The 22682-nt window shown below is 41.0% G+C and overlaps 1 protein-coding gene across 2 annotated transcripts in view; it reads left to right on the plus strand.

The window, feature by feature from the left end:
• Kif16b (kinesin family member 16B) overlaps positions 1-16545 on the plus strand; it is a 280309-nt gene extending 263764 nt beyond the window's left edge. The window contains exon 25 of one of the 2 annotated variants that reach the window (XM_076851502.2): positions 15269-16545. In XM_076851502.2, coding sequence (XP_076707617.2) covers positions 15269-15427 — 159 coding nt within the window. In that variant the 3' untranslated portion in view covers positions 15428-16545. The remainder of the gene's footprint in view (positions 1-15268) is intronic. The other variant, XM_076851500.2, reaches the window with a different exon arrangement.
• The last annotated feature ends 6137 nt before the right edge of the window (positions 16546-22682 follow it).

The raw sequence follows: 22682 nt of genomic DNA on the forward strand, positions 1-22682 counted from the left end.
CTCCACCAAAAGGGAGATTGAGATGCCAGTGACAAGTCTTTTAGTGCCTGATTATTTTAAGTTTAATTACATTGTAGCCAAGAGGTACCACAGGACAAGATTCTCACTTGAAAGTCTGTTTTAGTCAAATTGGTCATTTGGAGCAGTCACTAGATCTTAGAATGTCAGAAATTCTGAAGAATGCTAGAAGGAGCCATGAGCTTGGAAATAAAAAACAATAGTAGCTTTTGCATTTTATAGTTCCCCAAATATATAGTTTTCAGAATATCTGTATCTAAAATTTGTCCTAAAACCAACTGTTGGGGGATAATTCATTTACCTGCTATGATTTAGATTTTCAATTTATTTTTAAATGTAGTTTCCCATTTTGAAAACATGTTAACTCTTCGTTGCTCTAAAGCAACTCTTGAAATAAAGGGTCTGCTGCTATCCAATATAAGGAGATTTGGAGGGGAAAAAATCCAATTTCTTACTGTCTTCTTCTATTCTTTGAAGGGGAAAACATTTAAGTCATATATTTCACATTTTAATTCCATGTGTTTTAAACATCTCAAAGAGGAGAAGATGAACATCTGCCTCTTGGCTCCCCAAGGACAATGCAACATAGATTACAGATAATAATGTAGATACTTATTACCTAAGTACTGTGAGTTGGACCTTATGCCAAGCACTTCACAAAGAGTAGTTCATTTAATTTTCTAATCCTGAGAAGAAAATACTATAATCAGATGAGAAAACTGAGATGCAGAGGAGTTAGGGCTGACTCCAGACACATGTGCTGTAACATTCCCTGCCTAGCGGTGGCTGCACAGGGCTGAGTGTCCAAGGAGCTCACTCACACTGTGAAACCAGAGTCCAGAAAGGCCAGGGTGTGCCCCCAGGGCTCTCTTTTTGACCCTCTCCTCAGTACTGCCCTTGTTGAGTTATTATACACCTAAGTTGAGCCTGTTAACCTTTCCTTCACCTAGAACCAAACACAGCTACAAATTAAAGACCTACAGTGAGCACTGGGAACTGGACTCCTCCCACGCATCCCCACCCACCCACCCCCACCTTTTTTTTTCTCTCTTTCAATCAAGTGAAGTGGCATTCATGGGAATATCCCAGAAAGCCCACAGCCTCTTCCCATACAGCTTTCAGATGTCCTCACTCCTGGCTCACAGGTACAAATAAATGGAATCCCACTCTTCCCCTCTATGAGCTGGGAAAATGGGATGGCTTGGAATTTGCTCTGGAGAGGAGATAAGTCAGCTTCTATGTTCAAGCAGGTTTTGTCTCTCTAATGTGGCTGGTCTGTTAGTAGGTTTTCTGCCACCCACTGGGTCATCGTGATCATCAAAGCTATTTAGTACTCCAAGCAGAATGTCAACCTGTAAAAATTGAATATCACATGGACTTTAAGCACACATCCCTTATAAAATGTTTAAAGCTTGCTGGGTTTTATTCGAATGTGTGAACCAGACTGAGTATATTAAATTTATGAATCCAATTGATGCAGTACCATAATAATTCAATACAATATGCTTATGTCATTAAACTCATAAAGAAGGTTTTCCGAATAGCTATAATGAATAGTTCTGATTCTGTAATCACAGACTAACATTTTCACCCTGATGAATTTTAACTGGGAGCTCTCAAACTTCTCCATGACATCAAGAAATAAATGCTGTATTTCAAATGAGGACTACTTATTTCAAGTATTTACTTTAAAACCTAGGATAGTAAAAGTAGCTGGTAGAAAAGAAGTATCTGCTAAAACAGAATTATTCATTAGAAATACTAAAAGGATTGGAAGATATTGGCATGAAGTAGAATAGGACATTAATTTATGTCTAGTCATAAATTATAAATAAAAACCAAAGAAACTTTTTTTCATTCCACCTTGACTGATTTCATTTATTCCCTCATCTTCCTGCCTTACTCCAAACCCATATATTTTGGTTATCTACCCTTGTGTTATAAAATACCTCACAAATTAGTGACTCAAAATGACTGCCATTTTATTGCTTATGATTCTGGGTGGTTCTCAAATCAGCTGGATATTTGATCCACTTCAGCTTTTACCCAGTCAGACCACTTATGGGCCTACATTCCAATCCTGCTTCAATAAGGATGGTACTCAGCCAGAGTATTGGAGCATCCAACCCAGGTTGGCTTCTTCACTCAAAGCATTACCTCTGGTGCATTCTGCTATCTAAAGTAGGTTATAGGCTTCACCTAAATTCAAGGGGGAGAGCCACACAAGGTTGTGAGTCCCAGGAAGCATGGGTAATTGGGGTCACTAGTGTAACAAACCCTTAGACATACCACTTCCCCAACCAACTTCCTTTAGGGCCACCTTTACCTCTTCTTGACTTTGTTCCCCATATTTGAAAGTTTATATTGCCCAAAAATGGATTCCACTTTCAGACTAAGATTATTTTGAAGTATATATGGGAATTCTTGGCATTTGGAAACTCAACTGGACATGATCCTTCACAGAGACATGGATAAATGTTTCAGAAAGATGTCTGGACATCTAAGGATATATAGATTTCTAATCCAACCTACCTTCTGCAGTTCCTTCCTTTGTTAAAGAATCAAAGGATCTAGCTAAGATTCCTCAGCTACAATATTGCTGATTTTATGAGGACAGGAAGAAGGATTGGATGATCTTCCAAAGATTTTTTTTCAAACTCTTTGAGTATGATCAAACAGAAATGTTGACTGCCTCCTCGCCAATGTTGCTGGAGAGATTATAAATAGATACAGGGCCTATGGAGAATAATTAGGTGATATTAATCAAAATCTTAAAAACACACATACCCTTCAACCCAAAAATTCACTTTAAGAATTTACCCTGTAGGTTTAGTGACCTACTTGCCAAGATAAAATCTTATTTATCAAAATGTTATTTTTAATATTCTCCATCCTTCAGTCTTTCATTTGGTAAACTTACTGAGCACCTACTATGTGCCACACACCATGTTGAATATTTAGTATGCATCCTTTGGATAAAGTAGTGAAAAATCCTCTCCCTTTTATGGTTTATGATCTTATAGAACTGCCACAGGGATTGGAATAGCCTAACTGACCATTAATAATGAGCTAGAAAATCACTTTCAGAATGAGTAACTTTTTATGAACTTGTGGAGAATTATCTTTTGTGTAAACTACTAAATGAATAAGATAAAGTTCAGAAGAGCATCTCTTTTGTATCCCTATTTGTGTAAGTTGAAGTGGGGGCAGCTATATTTATACTTGCTTATATAGATATAAAATGCTCTGGAAAACACCCATTTAAAAAAAACAGTAAATAATGGTAAAATTTTGGGGATCCTAGAGGAGATTTTGGAAGATAGAGGTTAGTTAAAAGGGAGATTTTTGGGCTGGGGACGTGGCTCAAGCAGTAGCACGCTCACCTGGCATGCGCTGGGCACTGGGTTCCATCCTCAGCACCACATACAAATAAAATAAAGATGTTGTGTCCACCGAAAACTAAAAAATAAATATTAAAAAATTCTCTCTCTCTCTCTCTCTCTCCCCCCTCCCTCTCCCTCTCCCTCTCCCTCTCCCTCTTCCTCTTCCTCTCCCTTCCCCTCCCTCCCTCCCTCCCTCTCTCTCTCTCTCTTTTTCACTAAAGTGAATGTATACACATGCGTATACACACACATTAAAATTTTTTCTTTGTACTTGTGTGTATATGTGTATGCGAAACTTTTCAACCAGAAAAAGAAAAATAAATTTTAAGTCAATTTTAAAAACAAATATTAGTGTATGCTCTGTGCTCAGAACTCAAGCATTAGAAGGCATTTGTATTTACAACTGTAGTATGGAGCTGTGCTGTTCATTACAGTAACCTATGGCAAAGGATTAGACGATGCAGACACAACCATCTTTTCACCACCAGACAATGCTTCTATTGAATACTTCACACTGAACACACTGTACCACAGGTGTGTGGGCACAAGTGTGGGAGATGAGAGGGTACACATGCTGCGGACCCATCCAACAAATGTGAATGGGCTCTCTTGAGTAGTTTCTCTTCCAGGTGCTGCCTGCTGTGCTGTGACCTTTCAGCCATGTGTTTTATATTCCAGTTACAATTTAGACCAAGGGTGGAGAAACTGCATGCCTATGCTGGGGAGAGTCACAATGACCCTCACCCTTGTGTAGTTCTCCCTACTTGACTGAGACTCACAGAACCTGTGAGTCTGATGAGATACACTCCTGTGATTATTCTGTGACATGACAAAAGGGAGATCATTCCAAAGCCCTTTAAAAGCAGAGTCTTCTCTGGCCTGTAGCAGAAGACAGCAGAGATTTGAAGCATGAGGGGAATATGATTTCTGGTTTCAGAAAGTAGACACAGTCCTGGAACGTGGGTGGTCTTGGAGCTGGAGCAGTCCCTAACTGACAGCAATGGGGCCTCAAATGGGAACCTCAGTTCTACAATCTCAAAGAGCTGTATTTGGCCAGTAACCTGAATGGGTTTGAAAGCAATTCTTCCCCAGAGCCTCCAGCTAAGAGCTCAACCTGTGTCAGTAACTCTGACATGGCAAAACACCTCAATATCACTCGATGAAAGCTTCAGCAGAGAGCCCAGCCACATTGTGCCAGAACTTCTGACTGGCAGAACTATGAGTGTATTTCAAGCCACTGTTTGTGGTTATTTTTATGCAGCTAGAGAAAACTAATAGAAGGTCACAGGTCCTGTCTACCCTGCCGCCTGTTTTCATACTATCTGTGAATACTGCTGGAGCATCCTTTAACTGTGTATAGAGACCAAGTGGGCCTATTTTCCCAGTACCTGCTACCCTGGCTGGAAGTCAAGCCTCACTGTTCCCTAGGTCCTGTGCTGGTACCGTCTACACACTGTGCACTCTGTTCTTGGTAACTGCTAGTCACTGAACAATGTATAGTCTCAGTCTAAGAAGATGTCTCACCTCCAGACAGCTGTCAAAGTTGAGATGGCCAGGCTCTCTGGAAGAAGAGAGGCACTCAGGGAATAGATGTTACTGGGCAGAGAATGAAACCTACCATGAAAGTCACCTGCCCTGCACTAGGTAAAGAGTGCCTACCACCTCAGGGAGGCCTATCCCAGGAAATCAGGGTGGAGCAAAGCAGGAAGTTTCTCTTTTGTCATATAAGGAATTAAAAAATAGCTTTAGTTTGTGTTTTAGCCTACAAATACATACATAGACTATCCTGAGTTTCATGGAAAAGGTGATGTAAACCAGTAAAGATGGAAAAAAGTGTGCAAGTGTCATGCTGCAAGAAACCCAGGGAGTGTCCTATGAAGTTGTACAGTGGCGCAGGGTACCTTCAGACAGAAGGTAGAGGAGGAAGAAGTTGGGAATTAGCAGGTATTTTGAGGCTCTTGGGAGTTCTCTGGTATCATCAACATCACTTTACATGGCAGCCAGCAGAGCTTCATGGATCAAAGAGAAGAGAGATTCCAGCACACAGTACAGGGGACCCCAGCATGAGGACTGGTGGAATGCTAACCCAGGAAACAGTCCCAGGTCCAGAGTGCATGCCCCAAGCTGAACAGGCCATGCCAGTTGGCCAGTCCATTCATGCTAGGTTATTGCCAGTACTCTAGAGCTCTGATTCCCCACCTCTAGGCTTCATAGTTGCTCTCCTCCCTGCCTGGAACTGTCTTCTGTATCTTCCTCCAGTTTATTCACCTGCTGAATTCTTACCCTTCAGGTTTTATACCAGTTCCTAGTACTAGGTGGGTTCCTTTCTTAAGTGCTCCAAAAGCTTCTCCTTCCTGTTTTCTTCTGGCCATATTTTAATTATTGCTTTACCTGCCCATCCCTCTAACAGGACTTTAAGTTACTCAGGACAAAACTGAGTCTTACTCACTTGAATCCCAGCACCTAGCCCAGTTCAGGCATGTGAAAAACTTTCAATAAGAGTTTGTTGGGTGCATGAATGAAGTCAAGGGAAAGAAGTCAATAAAAAGCAACCTTGACCCAATCATTAAAAAATACATTGGATTAGAAGATGGGAGCAAAGCACGCACAGGAACGAACAAGGAATGATCCTGAACAATGAATTGTAAGGGCCAGCACATGTGCCTGTGAGGACAAGCTGTGTGTGTGTGTGTGTATTCAAGCCCTTTCGCCTGGCACACTGCTTCATGGAGAACAACTAGGTGTGCAGTAACTGTGCTGGATACTTGGATTGCCTGCATCAAACTGTCTTACTTTCTTTGGTGTGTGGAGATCATTTGGGGACATGTTGAGAAATAACCTGACATATTTGATGCAATGCAGCCAAATTTTATGATTTTTAAAAAGTTAGTAAGAGGATTTCAGTCCCGGATTAATGGGAGTTTAGAACTGGGAAGACTTGACTGCTGAGTGAATCATACTGACCGCATGGGTTCGATCCATGACATATGGCCAGTGGTGACCAGATCCCTCTCAGTTCTAGAAACATCCCAAGGTATCTCCATTCAGACTTGCTCAATCTTCAGAACTAATCAGTCGATGGATTTTCCAAAGGCTGCAAGGTAAATGAAACCTCTAAGTTTTATAAGACTGATGCTTGTCTTTAAGCTGCCACAGTGGTTAATGATTTCTGGGAATGAGGAATGCCACCGAACTCTCTTCCCTGTTAATATGTCACAACGCAAAGGCAGATAATGCCCCATTACATTTTTAAAGAACATTTCAATTTTAATAATTTCCACAACTTTAAATTAAATTATGGATTTATGTTAAAATCTTATAAAAAGTAGAAAGTTCCACAATAGTGAGATGGCTGGGGAAATCATTAGAATGACACAGCCGGGGTAATATATTGCACATGAAATAAGCAGTTGGCCACAGTTATAGGAATGAGGCTTATTAAAACAGAAACTTTAATAACATGAAATGATCATGACTTTATCCTACTGCTAATTAAAATCAAGGGGAGGGAGCCAATAGATAAGGAGGCTGAGGTCTTTAAAATGCTTCAGAAGGCCCTAATTCTTATTTTCATGCATGTGCATACATACATAGCAGCTGATTGAAATTCAAGGAAAATTTTAGGAACCTACCTGAGTGTGGTATTGACAGTCCTGAGGAAAAACCCCATTACATTTCAGGCGGAAGGGCTTAAATCTTGAAAAAATTCACTTTCTCCCAGATTTGAAGAGCCCATTACTTTGTCAGTCTCTAATGACTATTGACCTTGGCTAAGTCACTGCCTCTTGGCATCTCAGTTTCCACATCTGTAAACAAAAGCTACTCATTCAGGCCCTCCTCCTCCCTGGCTATCTTAGGGTCACTGTGCATATGAACTAAGAAAAGAAAAAACACTTCTTACAAAGTACTTACTGGCCATCCAGATTCAAGGCCCTCTGTGTTCTGCTTCAATCCTGTGCTACCCTACACATCCCTACAAATGAAGATCCCTACACATGCAGCTCTTGCTTCCTTGCTCACATTTTTTGCTATGTTGGACTCCATCCCTCTTCCCTCTTCCCCTAGTGTCAAGCCTTCTTTTATGATTTGGTTGCAGTGTGCCCCAAAAGCTCATGTGTGAGACAATGCAAGAAATCTTAGAGGTAGAATGATTCTTAACCTAATCAGTGCATTACTCTACTTGAATGAATTAACTATGTGGTATTGTAGACAGAAGGTGGTCAGTCACTGAGATGTACCTTTGGGGTTTATATTTTGTCCCTGATGAGTCTCCAAATGGTAGCTTCATTAGTTGTTTGCTATCCCAGAATAACAATGGGAAAAAATTCACCAGCCATTTACCCTGATTCAGAAGGAGACCTGGATGCTTTTTTGGAAGGAAAAGTGGATACAGGACAGTCAGGACATGGCCAGTGCTCACCAGGGCACTAACATATCAGTACATTAACAGAATGGTGATGACCCTGTGTAGAAGAGTATAGGATCTCACCTCTTTCCCCAAGTCTCTGTGGAATGTTAACTCCAAAGAGCCCAGTACCCACTTGTCACCATGGGAGCACCATCAGGCCTGGGAAAGGCAGGTATATGACCCGTGTAGCTGAGATGCCCCAAGTAGGCAGACTTGCTCCATGAGAGACAGTGGTGCTGAACAGAGGAGGGACTCAGCAGCCTGGTGGATCCAGATCAGGCTCTGGAGTTGGGAGATTTGGCCCTGAGTCCTGGCTCTTCAGCTTATAAAACTCAAGACTTTAGGATACTGTTTAGGCTTACTGGGCATTTGATTTTCTGAAAACACTGATAAGAAAATGCCTTCTTTATACTTTAATGTTGGTCCAAATAGCAAAAAGTAAATAACCTGGATAAATGTGTCTGATATATTTCTTTTGTTCTTTTTTTTTTTTTTTTATTCTTAAGTCTTTTTTTCCAACTTGTAAACAAATAAATCGTGGCCATTTGTCGTGTTCTCCTCCTTCACTCTCCCACCTCTTTTGTTCTCTCCTCCATCCCACCCCTTCCTCTTTTGTCCCCCAGATGCCCCCTTCTGTCTCTATAGCTCCCTTACTCTGGTCTCTTCCCTTTCCTTTGATCACTCACTCTCAGGTCCTCACCGGACCCACCCTTGCTTATTCTGCCCTTGAACAAGGTTTCCATTGCTGTTCTGAGTGGCCCTAAGACTGGGCATTTAACAGAATGGGCTGTGATGCCATCACCCACCACCAGGGTAGTCTGAAGTTGCAGGCCTTCTGTGATCCCTAACAGGCTACAGAGATTTAATTATGGCTGCTTTTATTTCTTTTTATAATAGAGAAAATGTTCTGAGAAAGTTGTAAAGAAGAAAGGGCACATGAGATCAGGAACCACGCAACAAGAATAAGGCACCCAGGGGCTGGGATTGTGGCTCAGTGGTAGAGTGCATGGGCGGGACCCGGGTTTGATCCTCAACACCACACAAAAATAAAGGCATTGTGTCCATCTACACCTAAAATATATATATATATTCTTTTTTTAAAAAAAGAATAAGGCACCCAAAAAAGGTTTATTGGGGGGAGCTCCCAGGTAAGGTTCACCTGTCTGCAAAAGGGTGAGGGCCAGGGAAGTCACAAGCAGGAAAGGCAAGAGCAATTCTAATGAGGGAATCTGGAGGTAGGAAGGCCTAGGCCATCTAAATTGCAGCTGCTGACAGCAGGTTGGTGGAGCTGAGTTTAGGGACATCATGTCTGGCGCAGGTCGGTCAGGGCTGATGTGAGTTAACAGGGCGATTGCTTCAGCCCCCTAAACCACAGTGTTGCCCATGTGAGCTTCTGAGTGGCCTTTTCCGGTGTCCTCAGCCAGGTAGAAAGTCCCCGCCCACAGCCACCATGAAAAGGGGAGGGGGAAGGGAAGGCTGCAGACCCAACAAAAGTGAGATACAGGACTGGGGTAGTGGCTCAGCCATAGAACACTCGCCTAGCGCATGTGAGGCACAGGGTTTGATCCTCAGCACCACATAAAAATAAAAATTAATAAAATAAAGGTATTGTGTTCAATTACAACTGAAAAAAAAAATTGAGATACAGTAATTGGGGAATGGATTTTACAAACCCTTTTCCTACCTTGCCATTTCTGGCCCTGATAAGTCACTTGACTCCTAATAAGTCAATTGAACTCCTAATGTCCTTCAATTTTTGTGGTTCTCTTTTATAAAGTATGCTACCCTGGAGATGCAGCTCAGTTCCTAGACATAATTCTCACTTGCTAGGGAGAGCTAGAATTCTTAGGATCCACAAAAAAAAGGGGTAGAATTGACAGGAGAACTTTTCGTTTCTTACTTTAGCTATAGCTATGGAAAACTTAGAACAATCAATAAAAAAAATCACTAATTAAATATGTGTTAGCATTTTTTATATAATTTTACTATATTTAAATATATACAATAGCCAGGATTTAGAACACTGGCTGACCTTAAATTGAGCCTCAGACCCTAATGAGAAATGAGGATATTAGGATAGTGATAAATGTGACTCACCGGACACCAGTAATAGGTGAAAGTGGGTTTCATTATTGAAGCAGAGGTCAGACAGAAAGACCAAACTGTCACTGTTGTATGTCCCTCTATTAAAGCTGATCAGTTGGTACGTCCACATATGGAATACTCTCCAAGCAAGGTTTCTGAACAAGCCCACTACACACACACAAGTTGTGTGGACTAATCTCACAAATATGGCATTCATCATATACTGTATGTGTCAAATGTTTTCTCTCATATGCAGAAACTAGAGAGAAATAAATAATTTTTCAAAAAGGAGGATCTCATGAAAATAGAAGGGAGAACAGTGAGGTAAAGGGGTCAAGGTGATACCGCTGTTGACCGGTGACGAGTTCTTGCTTCCCCAATGTTGAAGAATAACACCAAAGAAGCACGCTGAGGCAAGGTCAGAATAGAAATTAGAAGTTTATTAAAGGACAGCAGAAAAGACTTCTCCCGGGGACCCAAGAGGTGGAATCCGTGGAAGTGCAGTTGTTTTCCCCTTTTTATAGTTCTTTCAGTGATGGAATGTAGGTGGGAAAGCCCGAGGGGTGGGACACAGGTGGGCTTAATTATCACCTTTTGGGATGGGATTATCACTTCTCTGGGATGGGCTATCTCCAAATCTGTTGGGGCTGTTTCCTGGGCTCCATTAACATTTCTTTGAGGTGGACTTTGGCCTAGGGCCTTTTCAGGACTTCATTAACATTCCATGAGTTGTCCTGCGTTTTCCCTGAGTTATTCCCAGCATGGCCTCCATTTTAGATTTCACTGGATATTAGACCCGATTTATCTAACTACACTGACTACCTAATTTTAAATCTGGCTTCAAAGGGAGAGGGAGGAGGGAAAGAGGAGAAGGGAATGGGAAAGAGGAAGATCTGCGGAATGAAAGTGACCAAACTATGCTATGTGCATGTGTGACTATATACAATGAATCCCACTTTCATGTATTACAATATTGTACCAATTAAAAAATAAATTAATGCTGGGGGGAAAGTATATCTTGTATATTCTATTAATGTAATGTTCAAAAACTGGCAGAACTAGCCTATGCTGCTAGAAATTGGGATAATGGTCATCCTGGAGAGAGGACTGTAAATGGAAGAAGAGTTCGAGGAGGGCTGCCTTGGGGCTGGAGAGATCGTTTTACTTATACCTAGATGCCAATCACATAGGTATGTTCATTTTGTGAAAAATCATTTAAGCCTTACACTCATGATGTGAGCTGTTTTCCATCTATTATTTCAACTTAAAAAAAAAAAATTAACTCATCAAAATCAATCATCAAGGTTTCTTCTCAGCACTTTTCCTAAGCTTGGCAGTGTGCCATGGATGATCAGAGACTGCAAAGAATGAGACACTGTCTGTAACCTCAAGAACCTTCTGAAATTTTAGCACCATCTTCTGTCCCTTGGTTCAGTGGTTCACCAGAATGTGCTCAGCTCACTCCAGCATGTGGCTGTCTCTGGACACAGCTAACAAAGGTCATGCCTGGTCCTCCAGACCTGGGAGCAAAATGGAGTCACTGCAGAGATTATTTTTTAGACAAATGCTTTCTCTGCACCTGGGAAGCAGCTCACATAAAGGAAACCAAGCTGCCTAAAACTCATGCTAGCAAGAAATTTGTTTTGAAGAGAAATACTCTTTTGTAATGTTTGGAAGTGGTCAAATCAGATCTTTCTAGCTGGAGTTTCCATCAAGCCATGCTAATGAGTTTATTTAAAGAGAAAGGCATTACCTGCAGTTGATTTATAGTACTCTTTTAATGGCCAGGCTGTGTTTGGTAAGGTGTCTCCCATACTTCTCTTTTACTTTTATTTATATTTTTAACTTTTACTTCTCATTATACCCTTCAGGCTTTATTGGCCCTTTAAAGGGACTCTACTTTGTGAACTAATTATGACAAATGTTGATACAACATCTGTTCCCAGATTTAAATTGCCTCCTTGTCTGACAGAGTTCATCTCCAAGGCAAGTTTGTGGTAAACATTAGTTTGCATGTTAATGCAAAGCCTGGGGTATCTGAAGCAGGAGCCACCCAAGAGCTACAGAGACAATGCCTATGCAAGAAGAAGTCTCTCTCCATTCCTCATTAAATTGTGGAAGAGTCACAGCTCCTTGCACAAATGAGGAACTCCTTATCCTATTCTGTAGCATTTCACTCTTGGTTTGCCAAAAACAATCAAGTATCCCCATAGATTTCAACAAGCTTTGGTTGCTCAAGTATAGTCTACAGTATTTGCTGTTAACCATGTTTGATGGAAGTCAGAGTCCCCTACAAGTGGATATTCTCAGGGTCCCTCTGTTACCGCTGTTGACCGGTGACGAGTCCTTGCTTCCCCAGTGTTGAAGAGTAACACCAGAGAAGCACGCCGAGGCAAGGTCAGAGTAGAAATTAGAAGTTTATTAAAGGACAGCAGAAAAGACTTCTCCCGGAGGAAGAAGGGGACCCAAGAGGTGGAATCCGTGGAAGTGCAGTTGTTTCCCCTTTTTATAGTTCTTTCAGTGATGGCATGTAGGTTGGAAGGCCCGAGGGGTGGGACACAGGTGGGCCAAAGAAGTAATCTGGGCAGGAAGGACTTCATTAACATTTCTTTGAGATGGACTTTGGGCCTAGGGCTTTTCTGGGGACTTCATTAACATTCCATGAGTTGTCCTGCAGTTTCCCGGAATTCATTCTCAACATGGCCCCCATTTTAGATCTTACTCGATATTAGACCTGATTTACCTAATTACACTGACTACCTAATTTTAAATCTGGCTTCACCTCTCCTAGGAAAGTTGAAGTCAAATTTCCTTTTGTCTCTCTGATGCTAATAACTACCAAGGTTAAGATAGATGTTCATTCTTCAGCAGTGGTTTTGGCACTTCTCACCTCTACCTTATGTCAGTTTCAGGATCCTTCTAGAAAGGGTACTTTGAGAATAGTATGTTAGGAATAATGAGCCAGTAAACCAGGTCTGAGTGAAGAGCACTTGCTTCCAGGTCTCTTCTTGATTACTAGCCTTTCTCATGTCTCCTGGCTACAGCCTCCTCTCTAGAAAATAGCTGTTATAAGAGGGACATGTAATTCTAGGCAGTGTATGATGACCACATAAAATACAGTGACTTGGGAAACTTCGGGGGGTGATGCAAATGTTCATTTTCTTGGTTTGTGGTATTTTTTTTTTTTTTACTTGCAACAATACTCATCAAATTACATATTTAAAGAATATGCAGTTTCAAGTCTGGGGACATAGCTCCGTGGGAGCATTTACCTAGCATGCATGAGCCTTGGGTTCCACCCCTAGCACCGCAAAAAAAAAAAAAAAAAAGAATGCAGTGTATTGTATATCAGTTTTACTTCTATAAAGTATAAAAAAATAGACATAAGAAGATCTGTGGCAACCTAAATTATACAAATGTTACTTGTAATTCTTGTATTATTTTTAAGAAAGAGCTAATAAACTTTCCTTCAGCTGAGTGATTTCCTTCAGAAATTCTTTGATTTCAGGTGGGCAATCCATAGATATAGCTGAATTCTACTTTCTCTCAGCTGTGGTACTGTTGACATTTGGGGCCAGATAATTATTTGTTCTAGGGACTGTCCTATGGGTTGTAGGTTGTTAGCAGCATTCCTGACCTTCACCCACTAGATGTATCATGCAACACACAAGAATGACCATCAGAAATGTCTCCCAATATTGTCTAATGTCCCCTGTGAGGCAGAATTGCCCCTAGTTGGAAATGACTGCTCAAGGATTAGGTCATGTTTCTTAGTTAACAAAATTTTTGTTACAGTCCAGAATTATGGTTAATTTCTAAGTTTATTTTCTAAACAAACTGAGTAATAAGGTTTAGGTTGTTATGCTCAAATTCGGGACCCCCAAAGACCACCAGAGACCCAAGATGGATGTAAGCAGCAAAAAGGTGTTTATTGCGAGCTAGCTCGGTCCTCCGCGCACACACACAGCAACTGGTGACGCTGAGAGGCCTCGAGCCCAGGGTTTGCAGCAGTTTTATACATTCTTTGGAGAGGGCAGGGACTTCACATACATCATAGCAAATCATCACACACCACGGGAAATCAAATAGCAACTCTAAAACATGATTAGCACATTCACTGGTGGGAACAAGTTGGGTAGGGGTGATTGGTCAGTACAAAAGGGGGATTCATTTGAACTGATTGGTTTAAGCCAAGAGAGGTGTACGTGACTACATGGTTTCCCAACTTGTTATCAGCCACCATAAAATACTGGGAGGGTCATCTGGCATCCCAGGTATTTCCCTGTCTCATGCTGATTGGTGGCTGCTAGGGGGCTGCTATGGATCCCCACCTAGCCTGACTGAGTCAGGGACACCTGGTGCAGCAGATCTCTCCTGTTATTTGTAGGTAAACCACTTAGCAGGGTGGGAATGTGCCTAGGAGTACTCTGTGGGTTTTTCCAAGGACAAAGGTCATGTCCCTTCCTTGGACAGGCTTTGCTCTGAGATAGAGGCTGGTTTTTCAAGGTCTAAACCCTTCTCTTTACCCATTTTCTGTTATAGATGAGATTTGCCAGATCTAAAATACTAGTCTCATGTATCCACTTCTCTTTAATACATCCCTTCAGCACCCATGTCTGATTTTACCGTAAGCATTTTAGAGCCTACTAAATGCTTTGCTTTGCTTTCTTGGTGCCAAGAAAGGCAGATAATGTGACAATCACCTACAGTAGGGGAGGGCAAGAACAAGAGGTCTTGAGCTGTTCACCTTAGTAAGAATTTCCTTTTCTTGATGATTATTGGATTTACAAAATGATCTGTAAATATCAATGCTTGGAGCTGATCCTCCTGTTTTTTCCCCTTTACATTATAAGAAGGCTTCAAAGCAGATACAGATTGTGCAATTTAAAAACGCCAATAAGCCAGACATTTAACTGCACAGACGGGCAGCCCTTTCTTTTTCTTTTTTTCTTCCTTTTAATTGTCTATTTCATGAGCAACTGGGGTGAGGGGGTTAGAAATAGGATACTAATTAATGACACTGTTGCTGCACAGCAGATCCCCAGGGCCAGGCACTGTTGCATTCCTCTGAGTGTTGTCTGCAGATAGACCTGGTGGCATTGCTATGAATCAGAGCCTTGAACCAAAGAAATGTTTTATTGTGTTTATGGATATCACAATCTGTTTTCTCTTGGTCTGATGCTGAGGGCTTCAAGGATCTTCCTTGGATGCTGGTGTTCCTTGGAGTCCCCCTACACCCACCCCTAGGTCTGATTTATGAAATAAACATATGCATCCAGGTAGACATGAAGTTGTTTTTGGACATTACTTCTCCTCTCCTTGACTCTACCCAAAGATGTCTTGACCATGTTCTTAACTCTTGTCTCTTCCTCAGAAATACCTCAGGGACTTTTTCAGCGTGATGCTCCAATCTGCAACATCACCCCTACACATCAACAAAGTGGGACTGACCCTGTCAAAACATACCATTTGTGAGTTCTCACCATTCTTCAAGAAAGGAGTCTTTGACTACAGCAGCCATGGGACGGGGTAGAGCCGGGATGACAAAGGAACCACCAATGCAGTGCCTTCTCATTGAAGCCCGCTCTGATGCAAGGCTGGATCCCAGCTGCCTCCCTCCGCCCAAGGCAGACGTGCAGCAGCCAACCCGAACGCCTCACGTCATCATACCTAGTGCCTCAGTTTGGGAATGGGACGCTTTGCCTGCTGATGGTGACCCTGACAGGCAGCTGTTACTGTTCCACTGCAGTTGAATGTGGCCTTTCCCCATAGTGCTTCCCCCTTATTGCACAGCAGCATCCATCCCCGTGGCAGGATGAATGTGGCGTCTTTATCTTGAGCTCCCTGAGCCAAGCCAACCTGGGACCTCCCAGAGTGGGTGGCTTGCCAGACCACTCCTAAATGACTTTCCTCTGGTTTCCTCCATCACCAAAATATACTCTGATTTTTTTTATATCACTTACATGTGACTGACTATATCCCAAGAAAAGCATTTTAAATTATTTTACTGTATTTTTTTTCCTTTTCTTTTTCTTCATTTGGATCAGAAATTTTATACAATACCTAAACACTGATGTTTACATAGAGTTTCATATTCTGTAAAGGGAATTTTTGGTCTGATCATGACTAGAATCTTCCATGCTTGACAAATTGGATGTAGGTGACATCACTTAAAATTTCTATAAATCCCTACAAACAGGACACTGTTTAACCTTGAATGTTTGAGGACATTATCCCAAATCTCAATGGCTGCTGTGCATTTTCAAGCTTTTTCTGCTAAGCACAAAATAAGTGCAAAACTGGATGCATATTTTTAAATATTATTTTGTTCACATTTTTGTTACAGTATCTACTGGATCTTTAGCTGAAGACTAGAATTTAGAGTACTTTATTACTAACCCCTTAAATTACTCAGGACTTAATGTAGCATTGCACATCCTTGTACAGTAAAATCGCTTTGTTTTACTAAAGAGAAAAAATATGAGTGGCAAAATTAAAATATATATGTGGTATATATTGAAATGTACATAATTCTATCTATAGATTTATATGTGTACACACTCCTGTACAATAGTTATATCAAACTATATAATCATTCATACCAACTTTATTAAAGGTATTTGCTTTTCCAGAATTTAAATTGAATTGCTCTCAATATTAAATGAAGTGATAATATCTACACTTTGGCTTTAAGTTTGTGACATGCTCATTCTTACTGGGCTGTTTAAAAATTGGTCTAATGTGCTTGGAAAGATATATAATGTATAATTTAGCATTTTTATTGCAGAAGATGCAGTTATAATAGTGACTGAAGTCACAAATGAATGGTGAACAAAACATATTTACATTCAGTCTTTTAGAATATGCCTGCACAACAGAGCTCTCCAACCTCAAATATGCTTAAAGATGCAATTATCCCTATAAGGAGAAACTATTATTGCACTAATTAAAAATCATAGTTTAGAGTGAAAAAAAAATGAGTACTTTTTTTTTTTTTTTTAATTGCTGCAGAAGGACTTGCTCTGTCTGCATTATACACATAGGTTTAGGAGCAATTACTACCAAGAATTTAAAACTAAAGATTAAAGATAAAAGCCGAGGAGATAATAATTAACCATAAGTCAGTTATTTAAAAGGAGCCCAAGCACTAAATCTGCCCGTCAGTTGCTGAGTCAATGGTTTTCTTCGACTGACCAGATAATCTATCTTTTGCCCTTCTGGGCCTGTTTTGGTGGCAAGTATTTTGTTGAAATCACCCAGGACATTTTGAAAGAAAAAATAGACATGCATTTGTAAGAAATGCAGTAATCATAAGATCCTATGTTCCAGTCCTCACCTGAAGTAAATCACAATTGTGTCTGGAGTTCAAGTGCTGGCTATCTCTGGATAAAGCCAGTGAAAACATAAATGTGTCGTTTTACTTCTCTGGACCTTGGTCTCTGCATCTGAAATCCTGGACCTTGGTCTCTGCATCTGAAATCGATGCTAGCCTATGCATTGAATGACCTCTAGATACCATTTGGCCCATGGTTGCAGCAGAGGAATAAACAATTTCAGTAGGGCCAATTATAGTTCCTAGTGTATAAATGTGAGATGCATACTTCCAATCTTAGAGGCAATGAGTCTGAATAAAACATGAGGGAAAGTTGAAAAGCAAGTGAAAAGTCACATCTAAACAAATAAATTCCTTCTGAAATAAAGATAAGATGGGTGAGTTAGGATGACAAAATTGAAACTTTCTTCATTTGGACTAATTTAAAGGAGTAAATGAAAATTAGCAATTGTGTATTGCATTACTGTACTTTCAGAGTGCCTCAAGTATCAGTAATACCAACCTCTGACCCCTTTAGGCAATTCAGATTGACAAGCTATCAACTTAGGCTCTTGTAGTCAGTTGGATGAATCCAAGGCGCTTGAACAGAATTCTTTTTTTAAGCAGGGTTATCATTCCCTCCTAAGTCTTGCACCAATCTTATTTAAAATCACAAGTAATATAGTAACCTTCAGTCCAGTTCCCACTCAGACCTTGCTATTTCTGAATTATATTCAAATTTAACTCTGATTAATTTTGGCAGGTAATAGGGAATAACCAAGTCATGCTGGCTCACCAATGACTAGCATCTAGGAGATTCTCTGGTGCACAGTGTGGAGATACTTTGAAGATAATGAACAGGGTAGCTGGTCTCAAGGTCACTTCAAATTTACATTTTAATACACATTTACATTTTTATGCAAATTCAAGCTAGTTCTGCTCAATTTTGGCATCCACTCAGAGCTCTAGACAGCATATTCATCTGAATCTGGGCAGAAGTAACCAAAAGCTTCCACGGATTACAATATCACATGAACTCAAAGATACAGGCCCCCTCTGAGGAGCTGTCGGGAGCTGCATTCCCATTTTTGGAATTGGAGCACATTGACTGGTGTCCTGGGTTCAGCTTTTAAAAGAAGATTTTCTCTTTTTCCTGGACACATCTCTCACAGCCCCAAGTCACATGACCCTATTTCCTCTACCCAGCTGTGAGAGATGGAGAACAGTGTTCCATTGTGATGTGGGTCGTACTCCTATTCTTCCAAGCCTGCCAGAATGCAAACCTCATCCTCTTAAAGAGATTGTGGGTAGCAACTTAAGCATAACATGAGCAAAGGTATACTCAGTTATCTCCACTCCAAACAGTAGTATTAGGTTCTCAGGTACAGTCTTTTGTAAAAAAAACTTTTGTAAAAAAGTTGCCTAAAGGGGTCATTTGTTGATAGTTGAACACTTATGCCCCAGTAGACCTTCTCCCATATCAACACATATTTGAAGGAGTGGCTCAGATGAGACTTTATCGTAAAGGTCCCCCCGCCCCAATTTAAATGAAAGGAGAGTAAGGAAATTCAGGTACAATAACTCTATGGCAAAATAACCGCTTCAATTTTATTTCAGATGTCATGGCAGTGACTTACGTTGTGGGGAAACAAAGACCATTAATCTAGGGAGGCTCATTCTTGACAAATTAAGGTGTGTATATTCCACCTTTTTAACGACAGACTCTTTCCATGTATAATAAGAGGGCCTTGTTATTGACTTTTTCTTTTTTCTGTTGAAACTGCTTTTTCAGATAGCAATTTCTTAGATGGAAAGGGATTGTGTAGTACAGTTTTGAATTTTGCAAACAGGGATTTCCAAGTTGAAAAACACCTACCCAGTATTATAAATTTCCAAAGCATCGTATTTCAAATGGTTCCTAAAACAGTACCTGGGAGTTAGAGGGTTGATGTTGCTAATGATCAGGTTGTTACCTTCAGAATGATTGTTTATTTGGTGGCTCATTATCCTGTTAAAGTCTAAAAATGGTAGGAAGGACAGAAAAATAGTTGACAGAACTGAGAGGGTTTAAGGATGTGAATTCATCCTTGCAGCCTTCAGGTAGCACTTTTGTGAACTTAACCACTATGGAACTCTGCCACTGGGCTCTGGTACTGAATCCTAAGGCTATCCCATGTCTCTCTAGCAGGCTCTCTATTCTATGTCTTTTACAAAAGGACTAAATACAAAATGTACTTCTGTTTTGGGGTTTGTTTTGGTTTTTTGGTGCCAGAGATTGAACCCAGGGGCGGTTGCTTAGCCACTGGGCCACGTCCCCAGCCCTTTTTTTTTTTTTGAGACAGGGTCTGTCTTGCGAAGTTGCTTGGGACTTCAGTTAGTTGCTGAGGCTGGCCTCAAACTTGTGATCCTCCTGCCTCATCCTCCTGAGTCGCTGGGATTACAGGCATGCACCACATGCTTGACAAAGTGTATTTTCTTGGACTATACTAATTTGGTACCCTTTATTTGAAAATGGAATAATAAGATATTTATCCTAAGGTCTCTCTGACTTTTGTGGAAATTTGGGATTCAACTTCTTGGTTTTATACCATTCCCATTGCTGAAAGGGCAGAATCTCCCCCATTCAGAGACAGAAGTGGATGTGTTTGCAAGAAGTTGTACATTGCAGGTGGGAAGTACACAGGGTACAAAGTGGAAAACTGAATAAAAGAAAATGTAAAAATCCCAGAGGGTCAGTTTACAAAACTGGTAACATTAAGGCAAGTCTCTGGAAAGAGAGACGTGTTTCTCCAGAATTTAAACCTAAAAGAAAAAAAAATACGTGAAACACATAGTCAAACAACCTCAACTTCTTGAAAGCAGAGTTATTTTTCTCAAAGTGTCACAAATCCTTATGCACTGTGAATATTTGCAGAAGTGTTTGTATCTTTCCAGTAGCTCTTAGAGCTGTGCCTGAGAGTGTCTCGCTGAAGAACAGCCTGCGGGGTTGTGATTCCTGAGACTCCATCATTCCCTCCTCATCTTTCTGCAGGAAGAGAGGAAGGAAAGAAGGAGGGCAGGAGGGCAGGCTGCAGCTGCTCCCTGAAAGCTGCCTGGACTATCTTCAGAGGAAAGAATCACAGTGAACAATAGCACCAGTTTGTGGTGATTAAGAGTTGTTTGTTGTTGTTGTTTAATTTGCACTTGAGTTGATGTCTAAACTCTCATTAGCTCCTCTAAAAATAAAAGCCAGAAGCCATGGCAAAGGGGAGGGTGGCGTGCCTCCATCGTAAACCAATTTTCTTTTTTTATTTTGGGTACTGAGGATTGAACCCAGGATGCTTAACCACTGAGCCACACCCTCCAGCACCCATTTTTGTTTGTTTGTTTGGTTGGTTGGTTGATTTTAATTTTGAGACAGGGTCTCACTAAGTTGCTGAGGCTGGTCTTGAACTTGTGATCATCCTGCCTCAGCCACCATGCCTTGCTTATCTTTTTGTTTCTCTCTCTCTCTCTCTCTCTCTCTTTTTTTTTTTTTTTTTTGGCATGTGTTATAAGAAAAATTGATCCACAACAGCTATAAACTTTCAGTTGCAAAGTAATTAAAATTCTAGCTATTTATCCTTTACAAATGAATGGGGAAAGTTATATTTAGGTCTCTAAAGCATTTTCCATGCCTTCTGATACAGGTCTCCAACACAACCACATGTGAAGAAATCCTGATCAAAGAGCACATCACTCCCTTCTGGCGTTGGGGCATGGAGTGTGCCCACAGCACTTATTTTAAGAGCTTGCTCTCTGTTGGACCTATTATGCATGCATATGGCTCTGGCCAGAAAATACTCATGCCAGCTAGGCAGCCACTACTGCACACCTCCCACCTGGTCCCCATTTTGTAGTTAGTGGCACAGTTTGCCATTCTCCTCCCAAACCTTCCACACCCACCAGACCCTTCAGAGCTAGAGAGAGGGACAAGCACAACAAGTTGAAGAAGTTATTTGAAGTTGACCTCAGCAAGTTCATAAAGTATGGATGATACTTATCCTACTTGAAGTCATCTATACAAATTCATGTCATGTCACCTCCCCAGCCTCCTTCCCACCATAGAAGTTTTGAAGGGTCAGATCCAACTGGCCATTGTTGCAGCTCCACTGGTCACACGCTTGATGTCAAGGACCTCACCAAGAGAGTATGACAGGCAGAATGCATAGAGAGCCAGCTGTGTTCTCCTTTGTTCTTGTTGTTAGCAGAAGGCTCATCACTGGTGCCCCATAAACCTCATCCATTCAACCCATATGCATGAGCATCTTCTCTGTCCTGGCACAGGGCCAAGTGCTAAGCATACACTACTCATCCTTTAAATGTTAACCAGATCAGAGACTGAGATGCTGTCTTGTGCCATCTGGAGACTGACTTTCCTGTGCTTGGACCTTTTGTGTGTCTAGGCTTCCAAGAATTCAGAAACTCTTACCTGAGACAAGCATGGTCTCTTGGACCCTCAGATGTCCACTGCGGGATGCCCAACTTATGTACTCCAGTAGTCAGGAAGCCCAAATAAAATGTGTCCTGTTTGGGGGCTCCTACCTAATCCTTGCTTTGTGAACAGAGGAGCAGGGAGTCCCACATAGGCCTAGCTGTCATGGATCTCTGCTGTGAAAGCAGCAATTGCCAAGGAACATTATGTCTGCTTAATCAGGGGTGTCCAGGAATTAAACCATCTCTGCACCTTTGGGCCTCAACTAAAGACTGTTTATTTGTAATTAAGTAGGAGATCCTATAAATTACTATTTTATATATATATATATATATATATATATATATATATATATATATATATATAATTGATTTTATATATATATACATATATATGTATATATCTCCATCAGAAATGGGTTGTTCAATCTATTTTGGGGGGTTGACAGGGAAGTCCCTTTGCTAGAATAAATACCAAAGCCTCTTAGCCACCCTGAGAAATATGGTTCAGTGAATTTTGTCAGTTCCTATTGATCACAGGGACTTGTAGGTTGATACCTTACCTAGAGTCTTCAGAAACTTTCAGTATGGTTCAATTTGTGTGAATTCAATGCTGTCAGTCAAAAGGACTGGGATTTATGCATGAATTCACTGGGCCATTTAGTGAACTACCTTTGATATTTGATGCAAACAGAGACATCATTGTTGGTCCCCTCCAACGACAGCATCACCAATAGAGGATAGACCACCACTGGCTACGGCTGTACCAGTGACAGTCTCCCATGAAAACAAGAGGACCCAGGATCCAGGACAAATGTCAGGTGGCAAGGAGCAGCAGGATAGAGGAAGAAAGGTTGTACATAGTGGTCCCAGTGTCTCCCAAACAGCCAAACCCATGCACCTTACCCTTGATGCTGAAGATGCCCACATGTGTTATTCTGGCTCAAACCCCTTTTTGGAATCAAGAAAGATATGTGTATGCTAAAGCAAGAGTTGATTTTAAGATGATATGTCATGAGCTTTG

The sequence above is a fragment of the Callospermophilus lateralis genome, chromosome 3 (assembly GCF_048772815.1).
Source record: "Callospermophilus lateralis isolate mCalLat2 chromosome 3, mCalLat2.hap1, whole genome shotgun sequence".
NCBI lineage: Eukaryota > Metazoa > Chordata > Mammalia > Rodentia > Sciuridae > Callospermophilus > Callospermophilus lateralis.